General features: G+C 38.7%; 1 protein-coding gene across 4 annotated transcripts in view; it reads left to right on the top strand.

Annotated features, from left to right (window-relative positions):
• DENND5B (DENN domain containing 5B) overlaps window positions 1–26,287 on the top strand; it is a 152,745-nt gene that overhangs the window by 71,558 nt on the left and 54,900 nt on the right. For all 4 annotated transcript variants that reach the window (XM_019736899.3, XM_019736890.3, XM_019736908.3 and 1 more), the window contains 2 exons: window positions 4,813–5,479; window positions 22,178–22,365. In XM_019736899.3, the coding sequence (XP_019592458.1) occupies window positions 4,813–5,479; window positions 22,178–22,365 (855 nt within the window). The remainder of the gene's footprint in view (window positions 1–4,812; window positions 5,480–22,177; window positions 22,366–26,287) is intronic.

Raw genomic sequence — 26,287 nt, 5'->3', positions numbered from 1 at the left:
TTTTAAATATAAAAAAACAATGGCATTTTCCAGTTAATGGTTCCCAGATTAGAAATATAATTCTTACTTTTTTTGATTTGTAGGAAAAGAATTTAAGAATTCTTACATCTGTTTTCTGTAGCATAGAAAGTCATTCTTTACTTTGAGCACAATTTTTGGCAAGCTTTTCCTGTAAATGTTTGAATGCGTGCTCAACAAAGCTACAAACCCTTAAGGGAATATATGGCAGCTGTTCAAAAACAGTTCAAGCTATAATTTTGTGGTTTATGATGTCGGGAAAGCCTATCAATTAAATTAAATCTTCATATTGACTTCGGAGGTCATTGTGTTTCTGTCTTGCCTACTTGATGCAAAAACAGAACTACAGACTGAATCAGGAGATGAACTAAATCTGATCCTATACCCCCAGCTGTTGTTTTTGTTTTCTTGTTCATTCCTGTATTCATTCATTCAAGAAATACTTATGTGCCATGCACTATGCTGAACAAATTTGAGTTTATCCTGGAGCAAGAGGGATTCAAATCATCCTTCCTACGCTCTTTATTGACTGCAGTAAATGTGTCAGATGAGTTTTCATATTATCAACACAGTATCTCATTGACTTATAAAGAAAGCAACCTTAATGTGAAGGCATAATTATGAAAAGATCCTGCCACGGCCTTTCCTTATACAATTTCCCCTAAGATTAGAAATAAGCGATCTTTTTCCCCTAGTAAATACAGATATTCATGTGTTTTACCTAAGTCTGTATCATATTCTACCCAGATAAACACAGTAATTTAATTCTTGTTGACATATATAAAAAAGCAAAGCTACCTTAGTTCTTCATGTCTCATATTCAGTGATATGAAATATAAAGACATTTTCATTGGCATACTGATGCTCAGCTTCACGATTTTTGCGTTTTATTCTTATCAATCAACTTTTTTATGGCCCAAATAGTATACGAGGTGTGATCAAACAATACGGTGAATGTTTAAATGAAAAAAAATTATTACGGTAAAAGACACATTGCCATTAATCCCCCTCAGAATAATTCTCCTCTCTTCAAACACACTTATCCCATCCTTCTTGTCTTTTTCTGAAGCAGTTCTGGAAGTCCTCTTTCGTGAGTGTCTTTATCCTCCATCATGGCAACACTCCTTGTCACATATCTCTTCTGGTACGGCAGTTTCTGTCAAATAAAAACATTACAGTGTGTCCTCATCCACCTTATTCACCGGATCTGGCATCGTGCGACTTCTGGCTCTTCCCAAAAGTCAAAATGATTCAGGATCGAGGCAGCCACAACAGTGCAACTACAGACACTAACGAAAGAGAACTTCCAGCACAGCTTCAGAAAGTGGCATGAATGATAGGAGGGGGAGTATTTTGAGGGGAATTAATGGCAATCTGTCTTTTACTGTAATGCATTTTTATTTAAAGATTCACCGTATTTTTTTTTATCACACCTCGAAAAAGCAAAAATAAATGAATGGGACTACATCAAACTAAAAAGCTTCTGGATGGCATCAACAAAACAAAGAGGCAGCCAACCGAATGGGAGAAAGTACTTGCAAACAACACCTCTTATAAGAGTCTAATATCTAAAATATGTAAAGAACTTATACAACTCAGCAGCAAAAAAAACCAAACAATCCAATTAAAAATGGGCAGAGAACCTGAACAGACACTTCTCCCAAGAAGACATACAAACGGGTAACAGATACATGAAAAGATCCTCAGCTTCACTAGCAATTAGGGAAATGCAAATCAAAACCACAATGAGATACTACCTCACACCTATTAGAATGGCTATCATCAACAAGACAAATAATAACAAGTGTTGGAGAGACTATGGAGAAAAAGGAACCCTCATACACTGTTGGTGGGAATGTAGATTGGTACAGCCACTGCGGAAAATTCTTCCATGTGTGGTGCTCTGGAATGTTTAAGGTTATTACCCATCCTTGAGTAGTTTACAATCAAGAGATTAAACAAAATTAGAGAAACTAGTAATGTGTGTGAATGTACTATTTACTGGGGGTGCCAAAAAAATGGCTACAAGTGGACACTTTGGTCAACATTGCTCAAGCAGTAGTTTGCTGTAATCAGAAGTGTCTGGACGCTGATGGTAACCACTTTGAGCACCTCTTGTAATTGCAGAAGTCAAACGTGACTTATATTCATTCATCTTTTGTTATCAGTATATATTACCATTTTAATACAACTTTTTCCTTTCTTAAAATGTGTATACATTTTTGGTACCCTCTGTATACACACACACACACACACACACACACACACACACACACAGAGGGGTCGAGATTTTAATTACTTCATTCCATAAAGACTTTTTAGAGAAGTTGATGTTTTAATGGCATTTATGGGATGAAAACACTTTTTTGTTACTGTTGTTAATGGAAAGGTAAAGAGGGCCTCTGTAAGGTAGTATTTATGTGGAGACTTAAAGGAAGTAAAGGAGCATTTTCTTACCCACTGCTGCATGACAAATCATCCCAATGCTACTTAAGTGGCTTGGCAGTTTTCCCACAAAGGGCCAGATAGTGAACAATTGAGGGTTTAGGGGCCATGCAGTGTCTGTCATCGTCACTCAGCTCTGCTGTCCTCATGCAGAAGCAGCCCTACACACTTAAGTGGATGAGCGTGGTTGTGCTCCAATAACATTTTATTTACAAAAACAAGTGGCAGATTGGATTTGACCTACAGGCTGTTGTTTGTTGACTCTTGATATTAAACACAAAACCATTAGTTTGCTTCCAGATCTGCAGTTTGGGTAGGGTTTGGCAGGGTAACCCCTCTCTGCTCCACTGGATGTCAGGTAGGGCAGATTGAAGGCTGAGGACTGGGATCGTCTGAAGGCTCACTCGCTCGCTCACTCACTCTCTCACTCGCTCGCTCGCTCACTCACTTACTCGCTCACTCACAGGTAGGTCTCCTGGGCTCCCTCTGTCTCTGTGTCATCTCTCCATATGGTCTCTCTAGCATGGCACCTTCACGTCAGCCAGACTTCTCATACGTTGGCTTGCTTCTAGTGAGATGAGACCACTGAAGGGTTTTGAGAAGAGTGACAAGGTCTATCATGTTTTGAAGGATCACTTGGGCTGTTGGAAGGGTATTAGGTTATGGAGGACAAATGCAAAAGCAGGGAGACTGGTTAGCAGGATATTAGTTACCGGGCAAGACAAGAATGTGGCTTAGATGAGAGTAATAAGTGTAAATAGGAAGAAGCAATTCATTTCTGGATATATTTTTAAAGGTAGAACTGATGGTCTTTGTTAATGGATTGGATAATGGGGTGAGAAGGAGAGAAGTCAGAGGTGACCCCAAGGCCCTGCGGCATTCCTGCTGCCTCCTTGGAGCCCCTTTGAATACCACTGCCCTTCAAAGCAGAAAAGTTGATCCGCTAAAAGAGGCACAACTGATTCTGTCCCCGTCCTACCAAAACCCTTCAGAGGCTTCCCATTGTCCTCCTCAGACTTCGGACATGACTCACCAAGGCCCTTCATGATCGAGCCCGTTATTTCTCCTGCGTTCGCTCTCACCTCCCCGCGCCGTGCATCCCCTTGCCCAACCGCAATGAACGTGTTTCACTTCCTCAGACCCTCATATTATGCCTTCTGAGCTTTTGCACATGCTGTCCTCTCTGCCTTCTCTTCATTTCGCTAACACCTATTACTTATACTCAGGTTTCTGCTTGGATTTTCTTCATTTTTTCCTGGTAGCTCCCTCTTTGCTCATTTATGTCCTCCTGCTATGTTTTGTTTTTTTCCCCCATGGCAGCCTGTATTTACCCTATGACAGCAGTTCCCATACTTTATAATTATGATTTTTTTAATCCTCTGTCGGTATTACTGGACTAGAAGCTCCAAAGGGGCCATGTCTGTCTCTCTCACCATTGTATTACCATTCAAGGGCCTAGGTCATAAAGGCATTTAATAAGTGTTTGTTGACCGTTTCAATAAAGTATGTGTAACTTTTAAGGTGAATTGAGGTTTCTTGGTAATGTGGGAATTTGGGAGAACGTCTTAATTTTACAACAGACCAATGGTTAAGTCTGGGGAAAAGAAAAGAATGTAAGGTAATAATGTATGGTAAAGTTATTTCTGTGCACATTGTACAGAAAGCATATTGTAATATAAAAGTAGAAAGGAATATATCAAAATTAATAATGATCATTATATTGGGGTGGTTGAATTACAAGTTCTGTTTTCCTTAGTATATTTCAAATTTTCTGTAATTTGTTTTATTTCTTTTATTTGAAATATTTTTAGCAGGCTTTTAAAGAATCAATTCTAATTTCTTATGCATTTTAAGTATCTTAAATATAACTTCTTTAATTCTTCAGGTAATTTTATTTCCAAATTTGACTCGATCCTGGATAGTTCCCGAGACCTAGAGCATAGCATCTACTGAAAATAATCTAAAATGTCTGATTTCTGCCCTTCTGCTTCAGTAAATCACAGTCATTCCATTTGCAGTTTATTTTTTAAGGATGAAGTATCATACTGTTCAAAATAGAGAAAATAGCTATGTTTTTGTTATTCTTTTTAACTTTTTCCTATTTGTTAAGTGCGCCTTTACCTATTTCCCTATTCCCCTGAAATATTATCATTACTCCAAAAATAGTATTTACATATTTGTAAAGTGCCCTTGCATATTTTGTCCTTAAGCCACTGATGTAGCGAATGTTGTGGATAAAGAAACAAGCTGAGAGAGGTTACATGACTTGATGCAGGTCACAGCCCTTTTTCTGGTCTGAAGTTAATTCATGTACTGCATTTTGATGCTCTTTTCCCCCTTCCTCCACAGTTGTGCATGCCCAAAGGGCTGTCTTTCAGAACACAGACTGACACTAGAGATCCTCAGTTCCACTCATTTATAATTACCCGGGAAGATGGTTCTCGTACCTACGGCTTTGTTCTCACTTTCTATGAAGAAGTTACAAGTAAGCCAATCTGCACGGCAATGCAGACGCTTTACCAGATGCACAACGCAGAGCATTCCAGCAGCGTGTACGCTTCTTCCTCCTGCAGCATGGACTCGCTGGCGAGCAGTATCGATGAGGGAGATACGACTTCCCTTTTGAAACTCCAGCGATACAACTCCTATGACATCAGCAGAGACACCCTGTATGTTTCAAAAAGTATATGTTTGATCACACCGCTGCCTTTCATGCAGGCCTGCAAGAAATTTCTTATCCAGCTTTACATGGCAGTTACCTCACAGCAACCACCACCTTTGCCGCTTGAGAGCTACATCCATAATATTCTCTATGAGGTACCCCTTCCACCTCCAGGGAGATCACTGAAATTTTATGGTGTCTATGAACCCGTCATCTGCCAGAGGCCTGGGCCCAACGAACTCCCCCTCTCTGATTACCCTCTTCGAGAGGCCTTTGAGCTGCTGGGATTGGAGAACCTGGTACAGGTGTTCACCTGTGTTCTTTTAGAGATGCAGATCCTTCTCTACTCACAAGGTAGGTCTTCTCTAGATTTTAAGTCTCCCCGAAACAAATACTTATGCTCCCATCTGCTGTATTGCCATGGGGTATATCATTAGGACCAAATAATTCACGGTTGGAAGTCTTTTCTGTTTTGTGTAAAAGGAACAGGTATATACAGGTAGGTGGGACCAGAGGCTGAGATGGTACTTCTCTTAGGGTGGCAGTGGTGGTAGAGAAAAACAGAAAGGAATACAAAAGCAGTAATTTGACTGACTTGAGTCTGTTTTTTCGTGGAAATAGCCCACTTTTCTCTTGATAATACATAATTATCGTAAAAGAAACATTTCTTTTCATAATGACGGTAAGAGAACATAGAGACTTCTCATTTTTCATAGATTAGTAAAGGTTTACGTCAAAACTCAGCTAACATTAGAAAGGGAGAAATGAAATTTTTGACTCTGCAGCTCCCTAAAGAAGTCAGCTTTGGATCTTTGCCTGTGTGGTGAGAAAAGGGCTACAGGCGTGAAAAAGACATGACTCTCCTCGGTCTAACAATTCCAACAAAGTTCTGTGGGGTTTTTGTTTTGTTCTGTTTTTAAGGAAGTTATCTTTGTGATTTTTTTTTTTTTTAATTCAGATTTCTCCCAACACATACTTAAGAAACTAACAAAATTCGGGTTCTATTTTAGCAGTGCATTCAAGATAACTAATGTTGTACCTAGACTAGATAGAATACTGGTTCCAGTCTGAATATGAATTTGCAGAGGAAATAGAGATGCTGTGCCTTAATGGATAGTGAATTGAAGGAAAATATAAAATGGTACCTGTGCATTGATGAGTCCTTTGAGAAATGTAGCACTAATATTTAGGTTAGCATTTTGCTAAATTGTATTTAGGCTGGCAGAATTGTAGTGCAATCTCCTGACTGCTGCTGCAAGCTTATTTTACCACTTTCTTTTTCGTTGTTGTTTTCTATTTTAAATTATAAGTGAGGCCGAGCCAAGTAGGCTATATTTGTACTTCCCCATCTTGTGTGTATGTTGACACTATTTGTGTGTTGACAGTCCTTCACAAGGTTGTGTTTTCTTCAGTTTATCCTACATAATGTTCTTTGATAATGTGTTCCAGTGTCTCAGTTCTTGTTGTCAGGAAGTTCTTCTCTAATGGCCAATATAAATTCTTCCCTTTCCTCATGCTGTCACTTTCTTAGTGCTCACCATTACTACAGATCACCCTTTTGTATCTGAAAGATTTAACTTTAAGTAATTCTCCCTTCCTTTCTATTTCTTCCTTTATTGCCTTTTTCCCTAAAGAGGGTAAGGGTTGGAGAGATGCTGAAAGGGGCAGAGGCTTGGAGTTTAATACCCTCAGGTGTACTAACCCATTTGAAAAAAGAATTTTAGATCCTAGATTTACAAGGGATCTTCAGGGTCTTTTAGTTCAGTGTCTTAATGTTCTGCCTAGAGAAGCAGTTTGGGCCAGAAAGAATGTTGGTTTTTGAAGTCATAACAACCCTGGGTTCAACTCTCTGCTCTGTCACTTACTGACTATAACCATGGACAAATTACATAATCTTCCTGAGTGTCAGTTAATTCATCTTGATGGGGATAACAGGGCTTTTTTCTTCCTCTCCTCACTGATTTATTATGAAGGCTAAATAAGAAAACCCATACAAAATACTTTGGGCAAAATTAGCTGACTAAATGATAGCCAGTGTTGTTGTAATTATTAGTTTTAGTAGTCTTACACAATTCTCTACAAATTATGCATATCTTAAATTGTGAAGGTCTAATTTATTACTGCATTTAAAGTATAACTTTGTTAAATGAAATAATTAAGGCATTTATTTCAGGGTTGAGAACCTAGTAAATGTTCTCTTATTCTGAATGTCATGCTTTTTTTAGGAAAAAACCTTCCATTGTCACATTTCCTGTTTTAAAGAGCACTCTATGTTTCACTGCTTGTGGTCTGTCCCGAGCTCTCATCTTTCTGTTCTGTTTGATTACCTTATCCCATCTGGTTTATGAAGTCTGTTGAAAAGTTATATTTGATTAATATCCACCTATTTTAGTTTCAAATGAAGAAGAATGATTATTTATGAGCATGTTTTTGTACTCAAGTATTTTTTGGTAACTTGATCTTATGCCGAGAACAAGAATGACTACTGAGATCATAGAACTCTATACTCGTATATGTATTTTTAAGAGTGTCATACAAAAAAAGTCTCATACAATAATTTTATAACCATTCACTGCAATCACTCTATGTTAGGAATTGTACTATAAAAATGCCTGTATGTTTTGGTTTTTTATCCCTGCCTTTAATCTTCTCAGTAGTGAGTTTAGTGCCGTTAACCACGTTTTTATCAAGGAGGAAATTGAAGCTCAGGGAAGCTAAGTACCCTGCCCAAGATCACACAATTATTATGTCCTGGGGTGGATGCTAAAAACAGGGTTCAGATCCGTCTGTCTACACAGCACTAAACCAGCGTGTTAACTGTATTGGGCATTGCACGTAACCTTTCCTTATCTGTCTCAATATTTATTTTTAAATCATAAACTCACTCTGCAGGTCTATTGTAGAGGTACCATGCTAACTAATTGTGGATTATAAAATGAAAGCTCTGTGTAAATGCAGATTTTAACATTGACACTGTCTCTACCATTAAAGAAAGACATTTCCTTTAAATGAATGAAATAAAAGAGTCATTATGTTGATTTGTACTCTGGTGCCCTCCTTCATTCTTCCTGAAGTGTTAAGGAGGTTTTAATAACATGTGATACTTCATTTCTTGTTCACTGATAAAGCTGTGCCATAAAATTTTTAAATATTGCAGGTGCTGAAAAATTACCATGAAAACCCAAGGTGAATCAAAGTAGATGGATTTCAGTGATGAAAATGTCTTTCTAGACTGATTGGGAATTCTGGTCCACAGCCCATATGAAGAGAGTCAGTGTGTTATTTAGAGAGCATGTACATCACAGTCACTTTGCGGGGGTGACTCGCTGAAAATCTTAAGTAGAGAACGCACCCAGGAGGTAAAGGCTCTTTTCTAGGACCCCAGATCAGAAAAAGTGCACTTTCTCCTGCAGCCTAGAAATCCCTGGAATAAGACAGGGAAGACTGGTGGATGATCCTCTTTTCAAAGGAATAGTGGAGGAATAACAGATAGGGGACTTGAAACACCAGTGTCTTACTTTCGATAGCAATAATTCAAGTCTCAGGAACGTCTTTGAGCCTTGCTTACGTCCTCCAACTCTTCCCAATGGAAACAAGCAGTTCCCCACTGCACACACGGCACTGCCCGCCCCCCGTGTGCCCTCACAGGGCTCCTCCCCCTTCTCTCCCTCTCGTAAGTCGGGCATGAATGGACCTTGTCAGAAAGTAGAAGCTATTTGAGGTTTTCTTTAAAAAGTTGGCAGTCTTCTAGTCACAAGTTGCTAATTATGCTCAACTGAATATCATAGCTTATTGGTTATGGAGTTTATAAGTCATAAAAGCAAACTTGATATTTTGATGGCAGAGTGGGTTCCCATGATCTGTTCCTGAAAAGCAGAAGGATTTGACTAGCTTTGGCCAGTATTAGCATGCTGTTAGCTTTATTTTGTGATAAATAGAATCTTAAGACATTTTTCTTAATACATTTTTGTTTTATATTCAGGAAACTAATCCTTTGCTAATTTATGTGTAGCACATATCTTTTTCCAATCTGTGGCTCTTAATTTTCTTTTAGGGGGTCTTCTCTTAATTAAAATACTCTTAATATTAATAAATTCCAATTTATCAATTTTTTAAACTTATGACTTAACTCTGTTTTATTGAAGAAATTCGTTTCTATTCTGAGATCATAACAGTCAACATTTTTTACTAAATATTTTTAAGTCACATTTAGCATTTAAGGCCATAGTCTGTAAGAAATTGATTTTTATGTTGTGAGGAAGAGATCAAATTTAATATTTTGGAAATATCTGTACTAGTTTTCCTAGTACTAGTTATTAAATAGACCATTCTTCCTCTCTCTGATCTGCAGTGCCACTTCTGTCATACATAAGTTCCTATATGTAAGGGTATATTTCTAGGCTTTCCATTTATTCTGCCAGTCTTTCTGTCTTAGTACAGTACTAAAGCATGCTGTTGTAATTACTATAGCTTTAAAGTAAATCTTGGTTATCTGATAGGGCAATTCTCTTCTTTGCCACCATCTTTTTATTGGATGCATTGAATTCAGTTTGGGGACAATTGACATATTTAAAACATTGAGTCTCTCCTTCCGTGAAAATGATCCATGCCTCCATTTATAATGATCTACTTTAATGTCTCTCAGTAACGTTTTATAACAGTAGAGTAGATAATAATGTGCAAATAATGACAATTTTGTTGCTTCTATTCCAATCTTTGTCATGTTTATTTCTTTTTCTTGCTTTACCACACTAATTAGGCTCTCTGGTACAATATAGAATGGTATAGATAGTAACAGGCATTCTTCTCTTTTTCCTGATTTTAAAAAGAATGGTTTTAATGTTTTACTAGTAAGTATAACATTTGCTGTAGTGTTTTGGTTTTTTGGTTTTTTTTTAAAGATTTTATTGGGGCAGGGGAACAGGACTTTATTTGGGAATAGTGTGTACTTCTAGGACTTTTTGCAAGTTAAGTTGTTGTCCTTTCAATCTTAGTTGTGGAGGGTGCCGTACCGGCAACCTTGTGGTTGAGAGGACGCGTTCCAAACAACTGAGCCATCTGGGAGCTTAGCCGCAGTTCCGCTCAAAGTGCCATGTTCAATTTTAGTTGCAGGGAGCGGAGCCCACCATCCCTTGTGAGAGTCAGGGAGTCAAGGAGTTGAACCAGCAACCTTGTGGTTGAGAGGATGCGCTCCTACCAACTGAGTCATCTGGCCACTGGGAGCTCAGTTGTCTTCAATCTAGTTGTGGAGGGCGCATATCGCTGGCCCATGTGGGAATCGAACCTGCAGCCCTGTTGCCCATAGCTCTAACCAACTGAGCCATCCATCCGCCCTGCTGTAGTGTTTTTGATAAATAACCTTGTACCAGCTTAAAGAAGTTCCTTTTATTTCTAGTTCAAATTTTTTAAAAATCATGAATGCATGTTATATTTTATTGAATGTTCTTTCTGCGTCAAGTAAGATGATCATGCTTTTCTCTTTTTAATCATTTAGTAAGGTGGGGAAAAAAATCTACATTTCACCCTTATATTCCTGAAATAAACCTGACTTTGTCATGATGTATTATTACCTTTTTAATATATGCTTGATTTACTTTTCTTATATTTTGATTAGAATTTTTGCATCTATGTTTTTTAATGATTTGGCTTATAATTTTTATTGCTTGTACTATCTTTTCTGGCTTTTGGTATTAAGATTATTCTAGCTTCATAGAAAGAGTTGGAAAGTGTTCCATGTTTCTCTGGAAGATAAAGTGGAAAAGAGTTTATTTAAGGTTGGAATTATTTGTTCCATGACTACTTGAGAAAACTTTTCTGTAAACTGGTTTTGTTAGGAAGATGATAAGTACCAATTCAATGTCTTTAGTGGTTTATTTAGGTTTTCTGTTTCTCTTCCCTCTCCTTTCCCTTCCCCTCCCCCACCCCCACCTTCTCTGTCATCATCATCATCATCTTCATTATCAACTGGGGACAAAGACCAAATATTTTTTATTATACCACAAGCCACTCCCCCAGTCTTTGATTAGAGATCCTTCATAACAAAAGATCCTAACAGTTAAAAGATGCTGGCACATTACTAGTCTCATTCACTTAAAATTAGTTCTTTCCGTCATCCTATTGTATGAAAATGTCTTCCAGGACAAGGCCACTGAGGTTTGCAGGTTTCCACTCATTCTTGTCAGGTTACAAAAGCAGGAGTGGTCTCAGCAATATATGGCTTCACCCTTTCAAGGCATATGGTATAACTGAGCTAAGAGACAACGTCCTCTTACTTGGAGCATCTTTCAAGGTGTTAATGTAATACTGGACTTCCCTTATTACACATCTCATTTATTCATTCCTTTACCCTCAGCTGCTATTCCTCCTTCTCTCTGTTTGCACCCAAATATTTCCACCTTTGGAAGGGACATTAGGTTTGGCCATAATTGGTTTAAGTTGGAGTCAGCAATATTAGTCTAGCCAGTACCACCCCCTCAGTCCACTACCATTTGTGTAGGGTAAGGTTACATAGGTACAGAACTAGTGGGCTGTTTTTACCACTAAGCAATACAGCTGTATTCACTGTTAACCGCAGTTTTGCCAGATGGGGTGAAGACACAACTGAGCAAGCGCTTAGGAATTCTGACATAAAGATTTACAAGTAGACTTACAGATTCTTGCTTTGGAATCATCCCTGCTTCCGGCACTTGTAGTCTTGGTCTTATATCAGGTAGGAAAAAGAAAGTTGTGGTGATGTGGGGAAGGAAGTAAAACCTGTTGTCCTCATGCCAGCATCCGTCTCTGCCCCCTGCCCCCAGATGTACCAGAAAAACAGAGGACTCTTATCTAGTTGAGACCCTCCCTTAAGCCTCCTCATGCTGACCATGGGTACACACACAGTTGTGCAGGTCGGCCCTTCATGCATGCCTTTTTCTCTGTCCGTGTTAGACAGTAAATGTTTCAACTGCCTGTTCCAATTCTCTATTAAGCCGTTATTCTGAGGATGGTGAGCAGCATGACTGTGTCCATTTGATGTGAGATATCTCTTTGCCCACTGTTGAATGCTATGTTCTGTGAAGCATGTCGCTTGATCTGAACAAATGTAACTTGGCGGCTCAGATTGGTCAGGGTATCTTCTGTTTCAATCCTCTCATAGTATTTTGAGCACTTGCATTGACCACCGCGTATTCAAAGCCAAATCCGGAGTTAAGTGTCTATTCCTGTTAGGAGCCCAGGGCTCCCGGCATTGTTCCAGTATAAGCCACTTGGTGGGGGGCCTCCTCCCGGGAAATCTTCCCAGTAGCCATCTGCAGCCTCTGTCTCTCTTGTTGGCAGACAAAACAGTTCTTGTTGGCATTTTGTGCCTCAGAGGGTGTAAGAGGAATATGCTTAGATTCAACTCATCTCTGCATTGCTGCAGCCCCCCATGTCTACTCATTTCATGGACCCAGGTGGCCACTGCAAGGTAGTTCAGTCACCTCCCAGACCTGGAAGGGGGTTCTTCTGATGGGCATCTCCATGTCCTACTTTAACGCGCCCCATAAATTCCCGGAGTGATTTCCATAGGGCTGCGCGTTGTAAGGGATCCTTTCAGTCGTCCTGTTTTCCACTGCCCACGAGTCAATAAAAAACCCAAATGCTTTTACCGTTTGATTTTTCCGTCGCTGCTAGGAAAACAGCATGCAAGTCGGCCCACTGAGCTGATCTGTTTTTACTTTCTGCGATCAGGGTGGTGGCCTTCCAAACCGAATGTTGTCCATTCACCTTGGAACTGTCATTCGTATACTGAGCAGCTCTGTGTGGGTCAGTTGAGAGGTGTTTACTGTCCAAGTGATGATAGAACCCAGCGGCTCCTCACTCAGTTCCAGAGTCAGTCCTGTGGGAAAAGAGGCTCCTGGTTGTATCTCCTCCTTGCTTCCTCCCTGTAACAGGACCCCTGTATAAACCATTTCCATTTTATTATGGAACTCTTCCAAGCATTACCTTCCCTTAGAGTGTTTTTCTGACATCACCCAAGACCTCATGGTATTCAGGTTTCAAGATTATTTTATGTGTTTCAGTCATAGGGACATCAGCTAGGAAAAAGATTAATGTCCAATATCAAGCTAGTAACTGCCTTTCAAATGGAAATTCTCCAGTCCAACATCCCACTAGTTGTCAGTGAGAGGGGCTCACAGGTTTTTGCCGTAAGCCCCACCCAGTCTGTGCTCCACAAAGTGTTACTGAGCAAAATTTGTTCGTACCATTTCCCTGAAAATAAGACCTAGCCGGACCATCAGCTCTAATGTGTCTTTTGGAGCAAAAATTAATATAAGACCTGGTCTTATTTTACAATAATATAAGACCGGGTATAATATAATATAATATAATATAATATAATATAACATAACATAATATAATATAATGTAAGACCGGGCCTTATATTAATTTTTGTTCCAAAAGACGCATTAGAGCTGATGGTCCAGCTAGGTCTTATTTTCGGGAAACATGGTACCAACACTCCAGTTCCTTTTCTCCATTGGCAGTCTTATTTCCATGTAGCATGTCCAATTAATATTGCTTGAAGGGCGATTTACATGCCTTATGTTTTACTTCTGGAGGAAGTGTCCCCCATTTAGACATAATATCCATTCCAGTAAAACATTGCTGTAAAGCCTGTTTAAATACTCCAGTTTTCACCCAAATATCCACTTTCATCCTATCAACCTGAACATTTTTATATTCTAATTGCAGCCTGCCTTAAGACTTCACCAAAGGGTTTTGGTACCACAGTCCACGAGGCTCCCATGTAAAGGGGTCCCAGAAACTTTTCTATCCCACCCACCACTTTACTCACTTTCGTGCATTAGGCTTTGGGTTCCCAGCAGCGGGTTGGGCCAAGAAATGCTAGCCCTTTTGTCAGTCTTTGTCTTGATTCATCTGACTGTTGCCCGGAGCGATTCCAGGTCTGGTTTCTCCTCCTTATGATCTTTGCCTTTTCCATTTTTAAAATTTCAGCAAATTGGGGTAAATAGACTTAACTTATTTGGAGACCTTTAATGTAGGGGACCAGCAAGCGTCTTACATAGTACTACAGTAAGACCTTTGTTTCAACACATCAGTGTTCAGTTTATTTGTCCCATTCCTTAATAACCATCTAGAGACTTCCACCCTGCTGGGATGAATTCCTCGACACTTCCCTTTCTTTTTCCTCTTTGTTTTTTTGGGGTTTTTTTTAAGATTTTTATTGGGGAAGGGGAACAGGACTTTATTGGGGAACAGTGTGTACTTCCAGGACTACTTTCCAAGTCAAGTTGTTGTCCTTTCAGTCTTAGTTGTGGAGGGTGCAGCTTAGCTCCAGGTCCAGTTGCCATTTTTTTCTAGTTGCAGGGGCCGCAGCCCACCATCCCCTGCGGGAGTCGAACCGGCAACCCCGTGGTTGAGAGGACGCGCTCCAACCAACTGAGTCATCCGGGAGCTCAGTAGCAGCTCAGCTCAAGGTGCCGTGTTCAATCCTAGTTGCAGGGGGCGCTGCCCACCATCCCCCACGGGACTCGAGGAATCGAACTGGCAACCTTGTGGTTGAGAGCCCACTGGCCCATGTGGGAATCGAACCGGCAGCCTTCGGAGTTAGGAGCACAGAGCTCTAACCGGCTGAGCACCGGGCAGCCCTTTCCTCTTTGTTTTGCTCCTGTCATGTTTGCTTTATTCACCCGATTTCTTAATAACTGTTTACAAATTTCCACCCTGCTGGAATGAGTCCCTTGACTCTCCCCTCTGCCTCTTTGCCTTTTCTTGTTAAGTAATCGAATGTTTTTATTGGTATCTCTAAGATTCATGAGGGAAAGCTGAGACAGCAAATCTGACTGATTTTCTGGCAGAGGTTACATGAGGTGCCAATGCAAAAGGGGCCCTCACCATTTACTATGATCTGGCCATTGTGCATATTCAGTGGGCAAATATCCTGGTTATCATAAAGCCAGTTCCACAAGGCTGCACAGTCTGACCCAGCATTTTCGTTTCAGCTGTTATAAATAACAATAACCAAGGGATTGTATACTTGACTTTCTTCTTTTCAGTGTGCCTTTCTTTATGCATTCAGTGAAACAACTCACTGGCAGTTGGATCTGTCTACAAATTCCATTAGTAACTTTTACCTTCAGTAATTTGCCTCAGTATAGCTGCTGCTTCATACCATAGTTGTCCACGTGGCCACCTGGGAGTCAAAGGTTCCTCATCCCCTGCCCTTTTAGACTTTCTCTTCCCAAACCACATGCTTCTGTGGGCCTGGGCCGTTTCAGCAAATCCCACATTTTCTGACACCAAATGTGAGCTTGTTTCCTCCCTGATACCAGTGAGTTCTGACACCAACAATTCAGTTCATTTGCGACACTAACTACCTGGAGTTAACATCAGACAACAGGTTTAAGGTTTTAGTCCCACAAGACTGCCCTCCCTTCAGACACCAGCTAGAGGTAGGTTCCAGGCTACTTACATCTACCTGCCCAGCCAACTACGAATTCAGGAGTTTCTACGTCCCCCCTTTTGGGTTTCGTAATGTGCTAGAACAACTCACAGAGCTCAGGAAAGTGCTTTACTTACTGTCCTTGGCTTATTATAAAGGCTGCAACTCAGAAACAGTCATATGGAAGAGACGCATCGGGAAGGAAGGGGGAGGGTCGCAAAGCTTCCAGGCCCTCTCCATGCAGACCACCCTCCCATGTGTTCATCAAACCAGAAGCTTCTCTATTGCTCCGTGAATCAATTTTTGTTCATTTCTGTTTTCTCTAGTAATAATTTTATTTTTAGTTTATTTTTATTGCAATATCATTGACATATAACAGTTTCAGGTGTACAACATAGTGATTCAATATTTGTATACACTGCAAAACGGTCATCACTACAATAACCTAGTGTCCCCCGGTCATCATATATAGGAATAATTTTCTTAAGCTTTCAGTTTATTGATATAAAGTCTGAGTAATATTTCCCTGTCTTCTTAATCGCTGCTATAGCTGTAGTTTTGTCCCCCTTTTCATTTCTAATACTACTTACGTGTGCCTTCTTTCTTTTTCCCTTGATTATTTTTACCTAAAGTGTGTCAACTCTGTTACTCTTTTTAAAGAACTTTATCTGTGTTGGTACTTTCTATTGTATCTTTGTTCTCTGTTTTATTAATTTCTGGTTTGGTTTTTACTTCCTCTGGGTTTATTATTTTGCACACACACACCGCCCAAATACTAACATCTTAGAATCTTGTGTTAGCTTCATCCCACAAGTATTAGTATATGATATTTTCATTATTCAATTCTAAAAATGTTTAATTTTCATTTATTTTGACCGTTTGTCCTGCTTTACTCCCTGTTTTTTTTTTTTTCTTTTTTGCCTTCTTAACTAATTGAAATGTTTTTTTCTCATTGCCATTTTCCATTTAATTAGTGTAGATGTTATATGCTGTTTTTCTTAATGGTAAATTTTGAAGTTTTAACATGAACACTTAGTCTTATGTCAGTCAGAATCTTTAAAATACAGATACTGTAAAATGTTTTGACTCTAGTCACTTCCCACATGGCTTACTTGTTATAGTTGTTCAGAATTTTAATAATCCCTCAACTTCGACATTTTTATTTTATGCACTTGGTTAATGATGGTATAGTAAGGAAGAGAGACACAGAAACAGATAATTATAAAAGAAAGTTAATGGTTTTAGTGAGATGAATAATTACTGTGATAGAAATAAAGATCAGGTACTATGGAAGCATATGGAAGGGACTCGTGATGATAAGAAATGTTACCATCATAGGGAAGACTTTGCAAAGGAACCGTTACCTAAGGAAAAAGTGGAACTTGGCCAGGCTGTGCAAGGGGCAGGCACATTCTGGGTAGAGGAAAGAGATGTACAGAGGACAGGGACCTAGGAAAACGTGTCACATTCAGTGAATGAATTGCAAGCAGATGATTTGACTGCATGTGGCATGGTAAGAAATGAAGCAGGAAAAGCCAAATCATTGAGGAGCTCGCATATGCCATGCTGAGGCGTGTCTTAAATATGAAAATAACTTCTATACATTCATCACTTTGAATATTAAAGAAAAAAATAATTTTCCTAAAATATTTAAAATTTTAAAAACATGCTTGAAGAAGAAAACCCTACCTTTATTTCTTGATTCAGTTAAGAAGAATTGCCTGTTTCTGCTAAGTAATTGCATTATTTAAAAGTGTGTGGCATTTCATCCAATCTTGAAGGGAGCACAGAAACTGGAAAGAAGAATAAACATAGAACACCCACAACAAGTAGGTGGAGTTGTGGTGAAGGAAAAATAAACCATGTATATCAGGCTTTCAGTGTCTACTAGAAGATTAGAAACTTCCCATGTGAAAGTTTTCCATAATTAAAGCAAGAAAATAGACCAAGGTGGTAGTTTCCAGTTCTTCAAGAATTTGTTTTCTATGAGATTGAACAGTTTCCCCATCAACAGTAAATAAAGTAGCCAAGCTGATAGGGATTTGGTTTGACTGCTTAAAACCCTCTACCTTTCAGTCTAGGTCCAACCAGGAGACAGATTAAACCACACAGTAACTTAAAAGAGAAGAATGTAATATGAAGAATTATAAACCTATACTAGGAAAGTAACTCTAAAGCCATGAAGGAAACTGAAGGGTACCCTAGGAAGGACAAACATGGAAGGGGAGCCACTTCCCAAGACTGAGGTTCACACCTCATTGAAGAAAGTATGGTTGCAGGTCATTGTGTGATGGAAAAGGTCAGTGGGTTGTCTGGGCCGGAGCTGGTCCTCAGTCACCAGACAAGCAGAAAACAAACCTCCCAGGCACAAGTGAGCTGTGGGTGGTGAGCGGGCATACAGAAGTTGTTGGCATGCCATTGTGGGTTTGAGATCTGAGTGTGCAGTGTCTGTGTTGAGAGTGCCGTGTGCAGGTGAGCAGTGACCCTTCACTGAAGGCTGCTTGCGCTGGGTGTGTGGCTGGGGAAGTGTACCAGCAGGTGTGCTCGCATATCCACCCTACCGATCAACCGGATCAACCGTGCACAGGAACAAGAACACCAAACACTGCACATGGCGCTCTGGAACTGAGAAGAGAAGCCCCTTCCTCCTTCAGTGTCTCTCCAGTGCCTTCCATGGCCAGAGCTTAACGCTGTGCTCACTGGAAAGGACAAATGCTTACGGTCCGGTCCATTATCATAGACCAGGTACTGAGTAAATTTGGAGCTGAGAGGCAATAAATAGATTACTGGTACAGCATCTGACTCTTTAAAACCCTGAGCCTTTCACTTGTGTCTGGCTTACAATTGAGAAAGAAATAAAAAGCAGCCCTGACATCCAAGAACTGATGTACCTCTCACAGCCAGGCCTCACTGTTATACAAACTGGTCTGACGCTCACAACTGAGCCTTGTGGTTCTAAACAACGTACACAGTCTCGCAGGAACATCTACTTCAAGCAAGGTCACTGTACAACCCACAAGATGCCAACCACCCTCTTCTCGCCAAATTAGTAACTGCTGCTTCACTTCTTACCAATCACAGCTTTCTCCCCGCTTCAGTCTGCCTTCCCTATTTGTCAGATTTATTAAGATCCCGAGTCATACAATTGCATCCATTTCCTTAGACCATCCCCAGAAGTATCCAAACAAAGCCCAAATCTTATAATAGGTTCTCTCTAAACCCTCTTACTAACACATCCCATAGTTCCCCAGGGTGTACGTTCTCCATCTCTGCAATGTGTAATAAACTTAACTGTTCAAATACAGGTGTGTTCTTGGGGTATTTGACTAGAGAGTATTGGCAGAATGAGTGATTACTAAGTGTTTCTTAACCAAATGAATATTCTCCTTTTCCTTAAATAAATCAAGTAAGGCATTCAGAAGTTCGAGGTGGGTAAGGGATTGGAGGAAGAATATCCCCTGACTTTAAAGTAGGTTTTTTTTCTCCCATTTAGTGTTGTACAAAATGTAATTTTTTTTTAAACCTAGATTTTAGTTTAGTTTTTTTGTTGTTAAAGAAGCTAGTTGAGTCAAAAACATGAACCTTTTATTAAGGAAGTGATTGTCTTAGAATGCTAATCTTTAACAGTAACTCCCCTTAAAAAACCTGGCAATAGTTTATTTCTATAACTATTTTTATGACAAAACTCCATAGAAACCCAGAGTAAAACTAACAGCAATTTTTTAAAGTTAGCAAATACTGTAGACAAGAACAGTCAAGTTATTTTTGTAGCCCATCTACATAGGACATACTGTATATTTTTAATACAAATTATAAAATGCTTAAATGAATATAAAGTTGTTTTTCTCTTAATTTTCAGTGAGCTCTGTTCTCCTCATACTTCAGGAGTGACACATGAACACATCTTCCTAGTGGACAGACACTGTGCCTTCATTCTCTAGTTACTTCCCAAAAGGAAGTTTCCCGAGAGTCCTTTCCCACTCTGCAGGGCCATGGGAAACCTGCATTACATTTCACCACTAAAGCTCTACATTTTTGATATTCAGGAGGAAAGAAATGTTAAAATGTGATACGTGTTTCTAAATAGCAGTTCTGGTCCCTATATGCATGATTAGCATGAGTCACTTGGTAACAGTTCTCTGTATAATGAACAATATCCACAGCTTAGTAAACGGATATTTGAATTTTCTTTATAATGTGCCTGGGCATGCACATAATTAACCGAATATATGACTATCCAGGAAATGTGATTTTTGAGGGAATAGTTTCTTGTCTGAGTACTTACCATTTTCTCCTACGGGAAGATTAGTGGTTCTTTAATCTCATGTGGACAAAATCGAATCAAGTTTATTTACCTGTGGATACCCAGCAAAATTATATAGTCTTATCCCACTAATTCATTTAAAAATATTTTTGAGCATCTGTTATATGCCATATACTGTGCTGAGTGCTGAGGTTACAAAAATAAAAAGTCTCCAGCCCTTGACTGAAATGGATGGCCACAGAAGAGAATCTTTAGAACATTTCTCTGGATTTGGTCTTTTCATAATTACTTATCTGCATGCCTTCCTACTCCTTTTTTGTGTGTGTTTTGTTAGAACTCTGTTGTAATTAAGAGGAGAAAAATGCGACTTTCAGTAGCGTCAGTAAATTTTGGCTATGAACGAGGCCCTGCGCTTTGTGCGGAGGATGAGATGAAAGGATACTACTCTGTCTGTAGGGAGCCCACAGTGAGGGGGAGATGAGGGGCAAATGCTGTGATGGTGGCCTGTCACAGTGCAGAGCTGCTGTTAGTTTCTAAACCTAGAGCATTTGACGGATTTCTGGGGTGTGATGTCAGCTGCTCATCCCTAACCCCACCCACACGTTGTCAGACCCTGTCTCCTTCATCTCAAACATCTGCTGCTCACTAGTAGACTGACAGGTAGGTGACTGATTATCGAGTCTCCTTTGACCACCACCCCAGCACCCACCTTCACAGAGTGTGATCTGTTTCAGCCCAGATTCTTCTTTGAGCCTCAGCTGATCTAGTCTATTTTTCTGTCTGTCTGTCTCCCCATGTTCCTGTATCACCACCTTAGGTCAGCTCTTTGCGTTCATATGACTGACCCACCCCTCAGGCCATCTGGTATTTATTTTTTAGAAGTATTCCTGTAAACAGATTTGCACCAAAAATGTAAGTCTTAATAACGACTCAGATAAGGAAACACTTGGCCTATGGACAGCTGGTGATTCATTACCACAAAATCCCATTGTAGGCTATTAAAGGCAGTCGTTTACAAATTGTAAAATAACATAAAAATGTTTTAATGGAAAATACTCTGTTTTTGCTTTGTTAAGTGTTCTTTAAGTTGATGTGAACCAAGTAGCTTTTTAAGAAGAACCTTTTTAAGAAGACTCCCCGAAGTCTTCCTCTCCCAGATTTTACTATATTTGTGCACAGTGAATTCTGCGAGAGATTATTGCAATTCTGTAATATCCTGTCTCTACAATCCTCAAATCCAAAAAAAATTCTGAAAACCAAGCATTCTTTTTGTAACTCATATATTGGCAAAACGAGACCTAAACCAAAGTGACCCTATTTAAATTCTTTGAATTGTTTGATTATCTGCCCTGGTACACTTACATGGTTTGCTGCAGAAATATTCATGTGTTGGATTACAGGGTGCTACCCTAGATAGTTCATGTATATGTTATATGTACAATATTACTTTTTTCAATTTAAAAAAATCAGAATTCTGAAACATGTCTGCCTCCAAGGTATTATAGACATGTGTATGCATAAAGTGTCTGTGGCAGAGTGGTTTAAGAGGGTACTTTCTTTGTAACTATGTGAGGTGATGGATATTAACTAAACTTATTGTGGTAATCATTTTGCAATATATACACATCAGATCACTGTACACCAAAAACTAATACAGTGTTACACGTCAATTATATCTCAACAAAATGGGTGGCAGGGGAAAGAGGGCACTTTAACATTGTAGACAGTTTTTTAATTTTGATATATTAGTTCATGTAAACAAAATAAAATATTTTTAAAAACTTAAATTTTCAGGTAACTTTTCGTTTTGTCCCTAGATTTGATAGTTCTATAGTTGGGGGTTAAATGTAGGAAGTGTGACTATGAATGCATGTATCTGTTGATTTCTTGTAACTACAAAATGAAGGCTAACATAAATATAATCAGGATAACTACAGATTATAGCCATGATAGTATATACAGGTGAAAAAGAGCCTCTGAATTGGAGATTGTATAGATATGTATGTATACAAAACGTGGTTAGTAGTGATATCCTTGTACGTTTTTGATAGGAGAAGTGCCAAGAGCAATTTTATTAGTTCTTGTTTCCTCCACATTCTAAAGGAATGTAAATTTACATACTAGTGATTTCAGAAGCAAAGAGATGATGACGTTTCCACCTACCCATACCCCCTTAAAACCTTTCAAGTCAAACCATTTAACTCTTGAATTATGGTGGGATAGAACTGACCTATTTTCTGGATGGTCATAAAGATTTTACATACTAGTGCAAGAGGTTTTTTTCTGGAACTTGATATTTCCAAGTTTAATGCAGTAATGATGTTTTTACCTGGACTCTTCCTCCATTTTTCCTTGTTCTGTGCAGATTATCAGCGCCTGATGACTGTGGCGGAAGGCATCACCACACTTTTGTTCCCATTTCAATGGCAGCATGTTTATGTGCCCATCCTCCCTGCTTCTCTGCTACATTTTCTCGATGCTCCTGTCCCTTATCTGATGGGCCTTCAGTCAAAAGAAGGAACTGACCGCTCTAAACTAGAACTTCCTCAAGAGGTAAAACCTATAATGAATGATGAAGCATTTGCTGTTTGTTGATGTAGGTCAAGGCTACCTTTGTTACATAGCATTGTGTTTGTCCAAACTGTCTCTGCCTGTTCTGAATCTCCCAGGTCCATTTGGAGCAGAGCCTGAGCCATAGAATGCAGAGCTATGTGATGGTTACTGTGACATAGCCGTTAATAAAACGTGGTTCAAAACAGGACAATGGCAAATTTTCACAGCTATAAATTTGTGAAGTTGGAACAATAGTAGTATTATCTAGTTGCTTTGTTATTCTAATAACATTTCATTTCTTTTCCCCATTCATGTTATAAATTTTGTTTTCTAAATGATACAGCCCAATTTTAAACTCCTTTGAAATCATGACATTAATTGAGGTGAATTTGATTCTTGACCTCCATCAAATGAAAAGTAACATCCTTTAGCAAGCTAGGGTTAATGGAAATATCAAATACTTCAGTAGTCTTTGTTTTCAGACCTAAGGCTAGTGATCTTTTTCTAAATGTCAGCTTCACTAGGTGGTTGAAATAAAAATTCTAACCCCTAGCTTTTAGGCTACCTTAAGGATACTATGCGTTCTGTGTGTTGTATTTTCAAATGTTGCTTAAGAAGAAAATAAACAGGAATTCTTTGTAAGCATTTTGAATCTAATTTTTAGCTATTGTTAATGGTGCTCAGAATTACAGTGTAAAACCTCTGAAATGAAATATTGATGAGAGTGCCATGGCCTGTAAAAAACATAAAATGATTAATTACATTATATTATTAGCTATTTAATTAGCACCTTTCTTAAGAACATCTTTCATGCTGGGCTTCAGTTTTATTTTTTCTTATTTCTCATAGAGATTCTCATTTTAATAAGTGAATTTAAAATAACACACTAAGCCACAGCCATTATACCCAGTAATGATTCCTGTAATCATCCGTTGCTTACTTTATTCTAATGAATGTTTCCCTAACAAAATTAACATTTTTGTTCAGGGGAAAATAGCTGGATTCAGATCCTATAAAATAAACATGCCTCCTCTCTTGCTCTTTTTGAGCTTGTGTATGTTCTCTGCTTTTGCCTCCCTATTATACCTTTTCTCTGTTACCTGAACTATCTTGTTTTCTCTTTTTTTTTTTAATTAATCTAGGTATCTTGTTGATTCAAATAAGTAGATTCTTTAAATTTTCAAGGGAAAAGAAGTAGACTAGCCAAATGCATTTTGTTTTAAAGACTTAAACAATGACATGTTTCAGTTTCTTGAGATCTGGTCTATTGTATGTTAATCAAATGACATTCTAGAAGGTCATTTGTTTAGATGTATAAATATTATCTTTCCATTTTAGCATTAGTCATAATTGTTGAGAATTTTTAAATACCACCTTGATGTGTTCATAGTCAAGAAATTTTTCTGTCTCTGTGTGTATCCTCTGACTCGAAATATAAACAAACTTTAAAATTCAGAAAGTTCTTACAATAATATCTGTGATTTTTATAATTTTTCATTTATTAAATCAACACTGTTTAATAAATATACATACCTATCTATTCATAGAGTAAAATAACATGAAATTACCTGAATCAGCTGTGAAATTAGCAGTGCTTCTATATAAAAAGTATAAATTAGTACACGACTGTTTTAGAACAAAAGGCTAACAGTGTATCACTTCATTCTTACATCGTTTTACAACGAGATGAAATAATGTACTTCACATAATTTTGAGGAGGAAGTAGGTATAAAAATAGTCATTTTAAAAAGTGACTTAAATATACTCACTAGTAATACTCAACTCTCCTGACCCCCTCCGTTTTTCTGTAAAATAAAATATAGCTAAAAATAGAGACAGGGATTTTTAGTATAGTTGTGAAAATGATGTTTATGAAATGACTATTTTAAGAAGGTATGATTTTAGTTGTTAGCTAACTAATGTACCTACGTAGACTTATAATTAACCACCCACTCACTTTCCCCATGATTCCAAAATGATAGGTACAAGTAGCCATTTGTTGTACTGTTTCTTCAGGGGTGGAAGTGATGGTTCAAAGGATATAGATAGCACTGAGGATTAATTGCATTGAATGGTACCTCACTTTCTACCATTCTTACTCGTCTTTACAGTAAATGGTAGACAAGAAATCAGAGAAAACTGAAGTGGAATTGCTTTTGCCACTTTGTTTTTGCTATATCTTTCTCTGAAATTCTCTGGGAATGTTTTAAATGTGAGTCTCCTGGCTTTTCCTTATGCCAGCTCAACTTTAGCCATTGAGAAACTAGATCCCTTACTCAGCGTGGAGAAAGCTGCCCTGGCCTCACATTTCTGGGTACTTCCTCCTCCTGCCTACAGTTTTGGAGGTCCACAAAATGACCATCTCTTTTAGCCTTATTCATTCATTCAGCACATAGTTTTCTCATACACTACTAGTGTAGGATACATTGGGAGACATCAAGATAAGTAAGAGGTGATTTCTGCTTTCCCAGATAAGTCATTTAACAGTATCAGTAACACAGGCTAAAAGTAAGTGTTAGTAAGAGGAATGAATGAACTAAGAATGTACACAGAGAAAATCAAAATGCTTTTAGGATAGGGACATAGGAAGGCTCCAGAAGAGATAAAGAAGCTTCAAGTCTTTTTTCCCTGTTGAGGGAATGTTTGTTTTTCATTGGAAGTGATTACATATCGTGAAGGCTTCTGCGCATCACTGATCAGTAAAACTATAGAAATATTTAGTCTGAGAACAGTGTAAGATTAAGATGTCAAATATATTTTTATTGTGTATTAATACTTCTTGAGCTCTTCTCATAGAATTTTTTTAAATTTAGTAGTATTAAAAGTGAGAAAGTGACTTATCAGAATACTCTGTTGTATGGAGTTCTTACTTATTTTAGAAAATGGCTTTTTAACTTCATTCAGTACATTTTTATAACATAAGTTCACATTTCCTATATCTCTTTTGTGATCATCAAAGCCCCAGTTTGGGCCTTTCTAAGCTGACAGAGGAGGTATGAGAGTCTCCTGGGAACACATGGGCAGGACAGTCACCGTGGTGCTGGAACACCCGCCTCGCCACATGTTCAGTTCAGCAGGGATTTCATGAGTATAACAAGTGTTAAAATTTCCCCAAATGTGTCATTTTTTTCTTTTCATACGAAAAGGATGGATAGAAAAGGATAGCAGGAAGGCATTACTGAAGGAGACAGTACAAAATGTAAGTGGTGGGAGGTTGCTGGTTAATATTTAGATTCGCAGGTTAGTGCATTTTTTTCCTTCTATTTTTAAAGATACTGAATCATCCATTTGAATTATGGTGACCTACTTTCCCCCTTTAAGCATTTCAATATATCCGCTTTCTAGCGACTGTAGAAACATGTATGAAGATGTGGATTTAAAGAAAGCAATAGGCAGCCCTACTGTCTTCAGTAAGATGTTACTACAGCTCTTACTTTATTTAGAGAAAACTACTGACATTGAACATGATGAAAAAATGAAAAAAAGAAAAGAAAAAAAAAACGTCCATTAAGCCACCAGGCTCTCTGAGGATGCATATCTGGGACACGTGTCAGAAAGTCACCTACCTCCTTGGGCCTCAGTGTCTTCATCTGCAGAATTAATGGGTTGGATTCAACAGTTACTTCAGACTTAAAGAAGTCATTCTTGGTTCTCTGTTTTTGTATGAGGGGATATCTTGAGTTTTTATTGAGCTTGACTTGGAACTTGGCTACACTTCTTGCTTATCAGTATCTAACATGAAGAGAAGGAACCAAAAGAGAAAAACAGAGATACAGCTGTTTGCTCTCCTTTTTTCACCTTACCGTGGCATTCAGAATCAGAGCGCAGTATGAAGGCTCTCTTTTCTGACCTGGGGGTGGGGTAGGGAGGTGGGGAGGCCAAGATGGGGAACCGTAAGGTGAAGCTTCCTATTCTGTTTGTT

The sequence above is a fragment of the Rhinolophus sinicus genome, chromosome 1 (genome assembly GCF_057876585.1).
Source record: "Rhinolophus sinicus isolate RSI-liver-muscle chromosome 1, RSI-T2T, whole genome shotgun sequence".
NCBI classification, from domain to species: Eukaryota; Metazoa; Chordata; class Mammalia; order Chiroptera; family Rhinolophidae; genus Rhinolophus; species Rhinolophus sinicus.
This window is presented reverse-complemented; position numbering and strand designations above follow the sequence as displayed.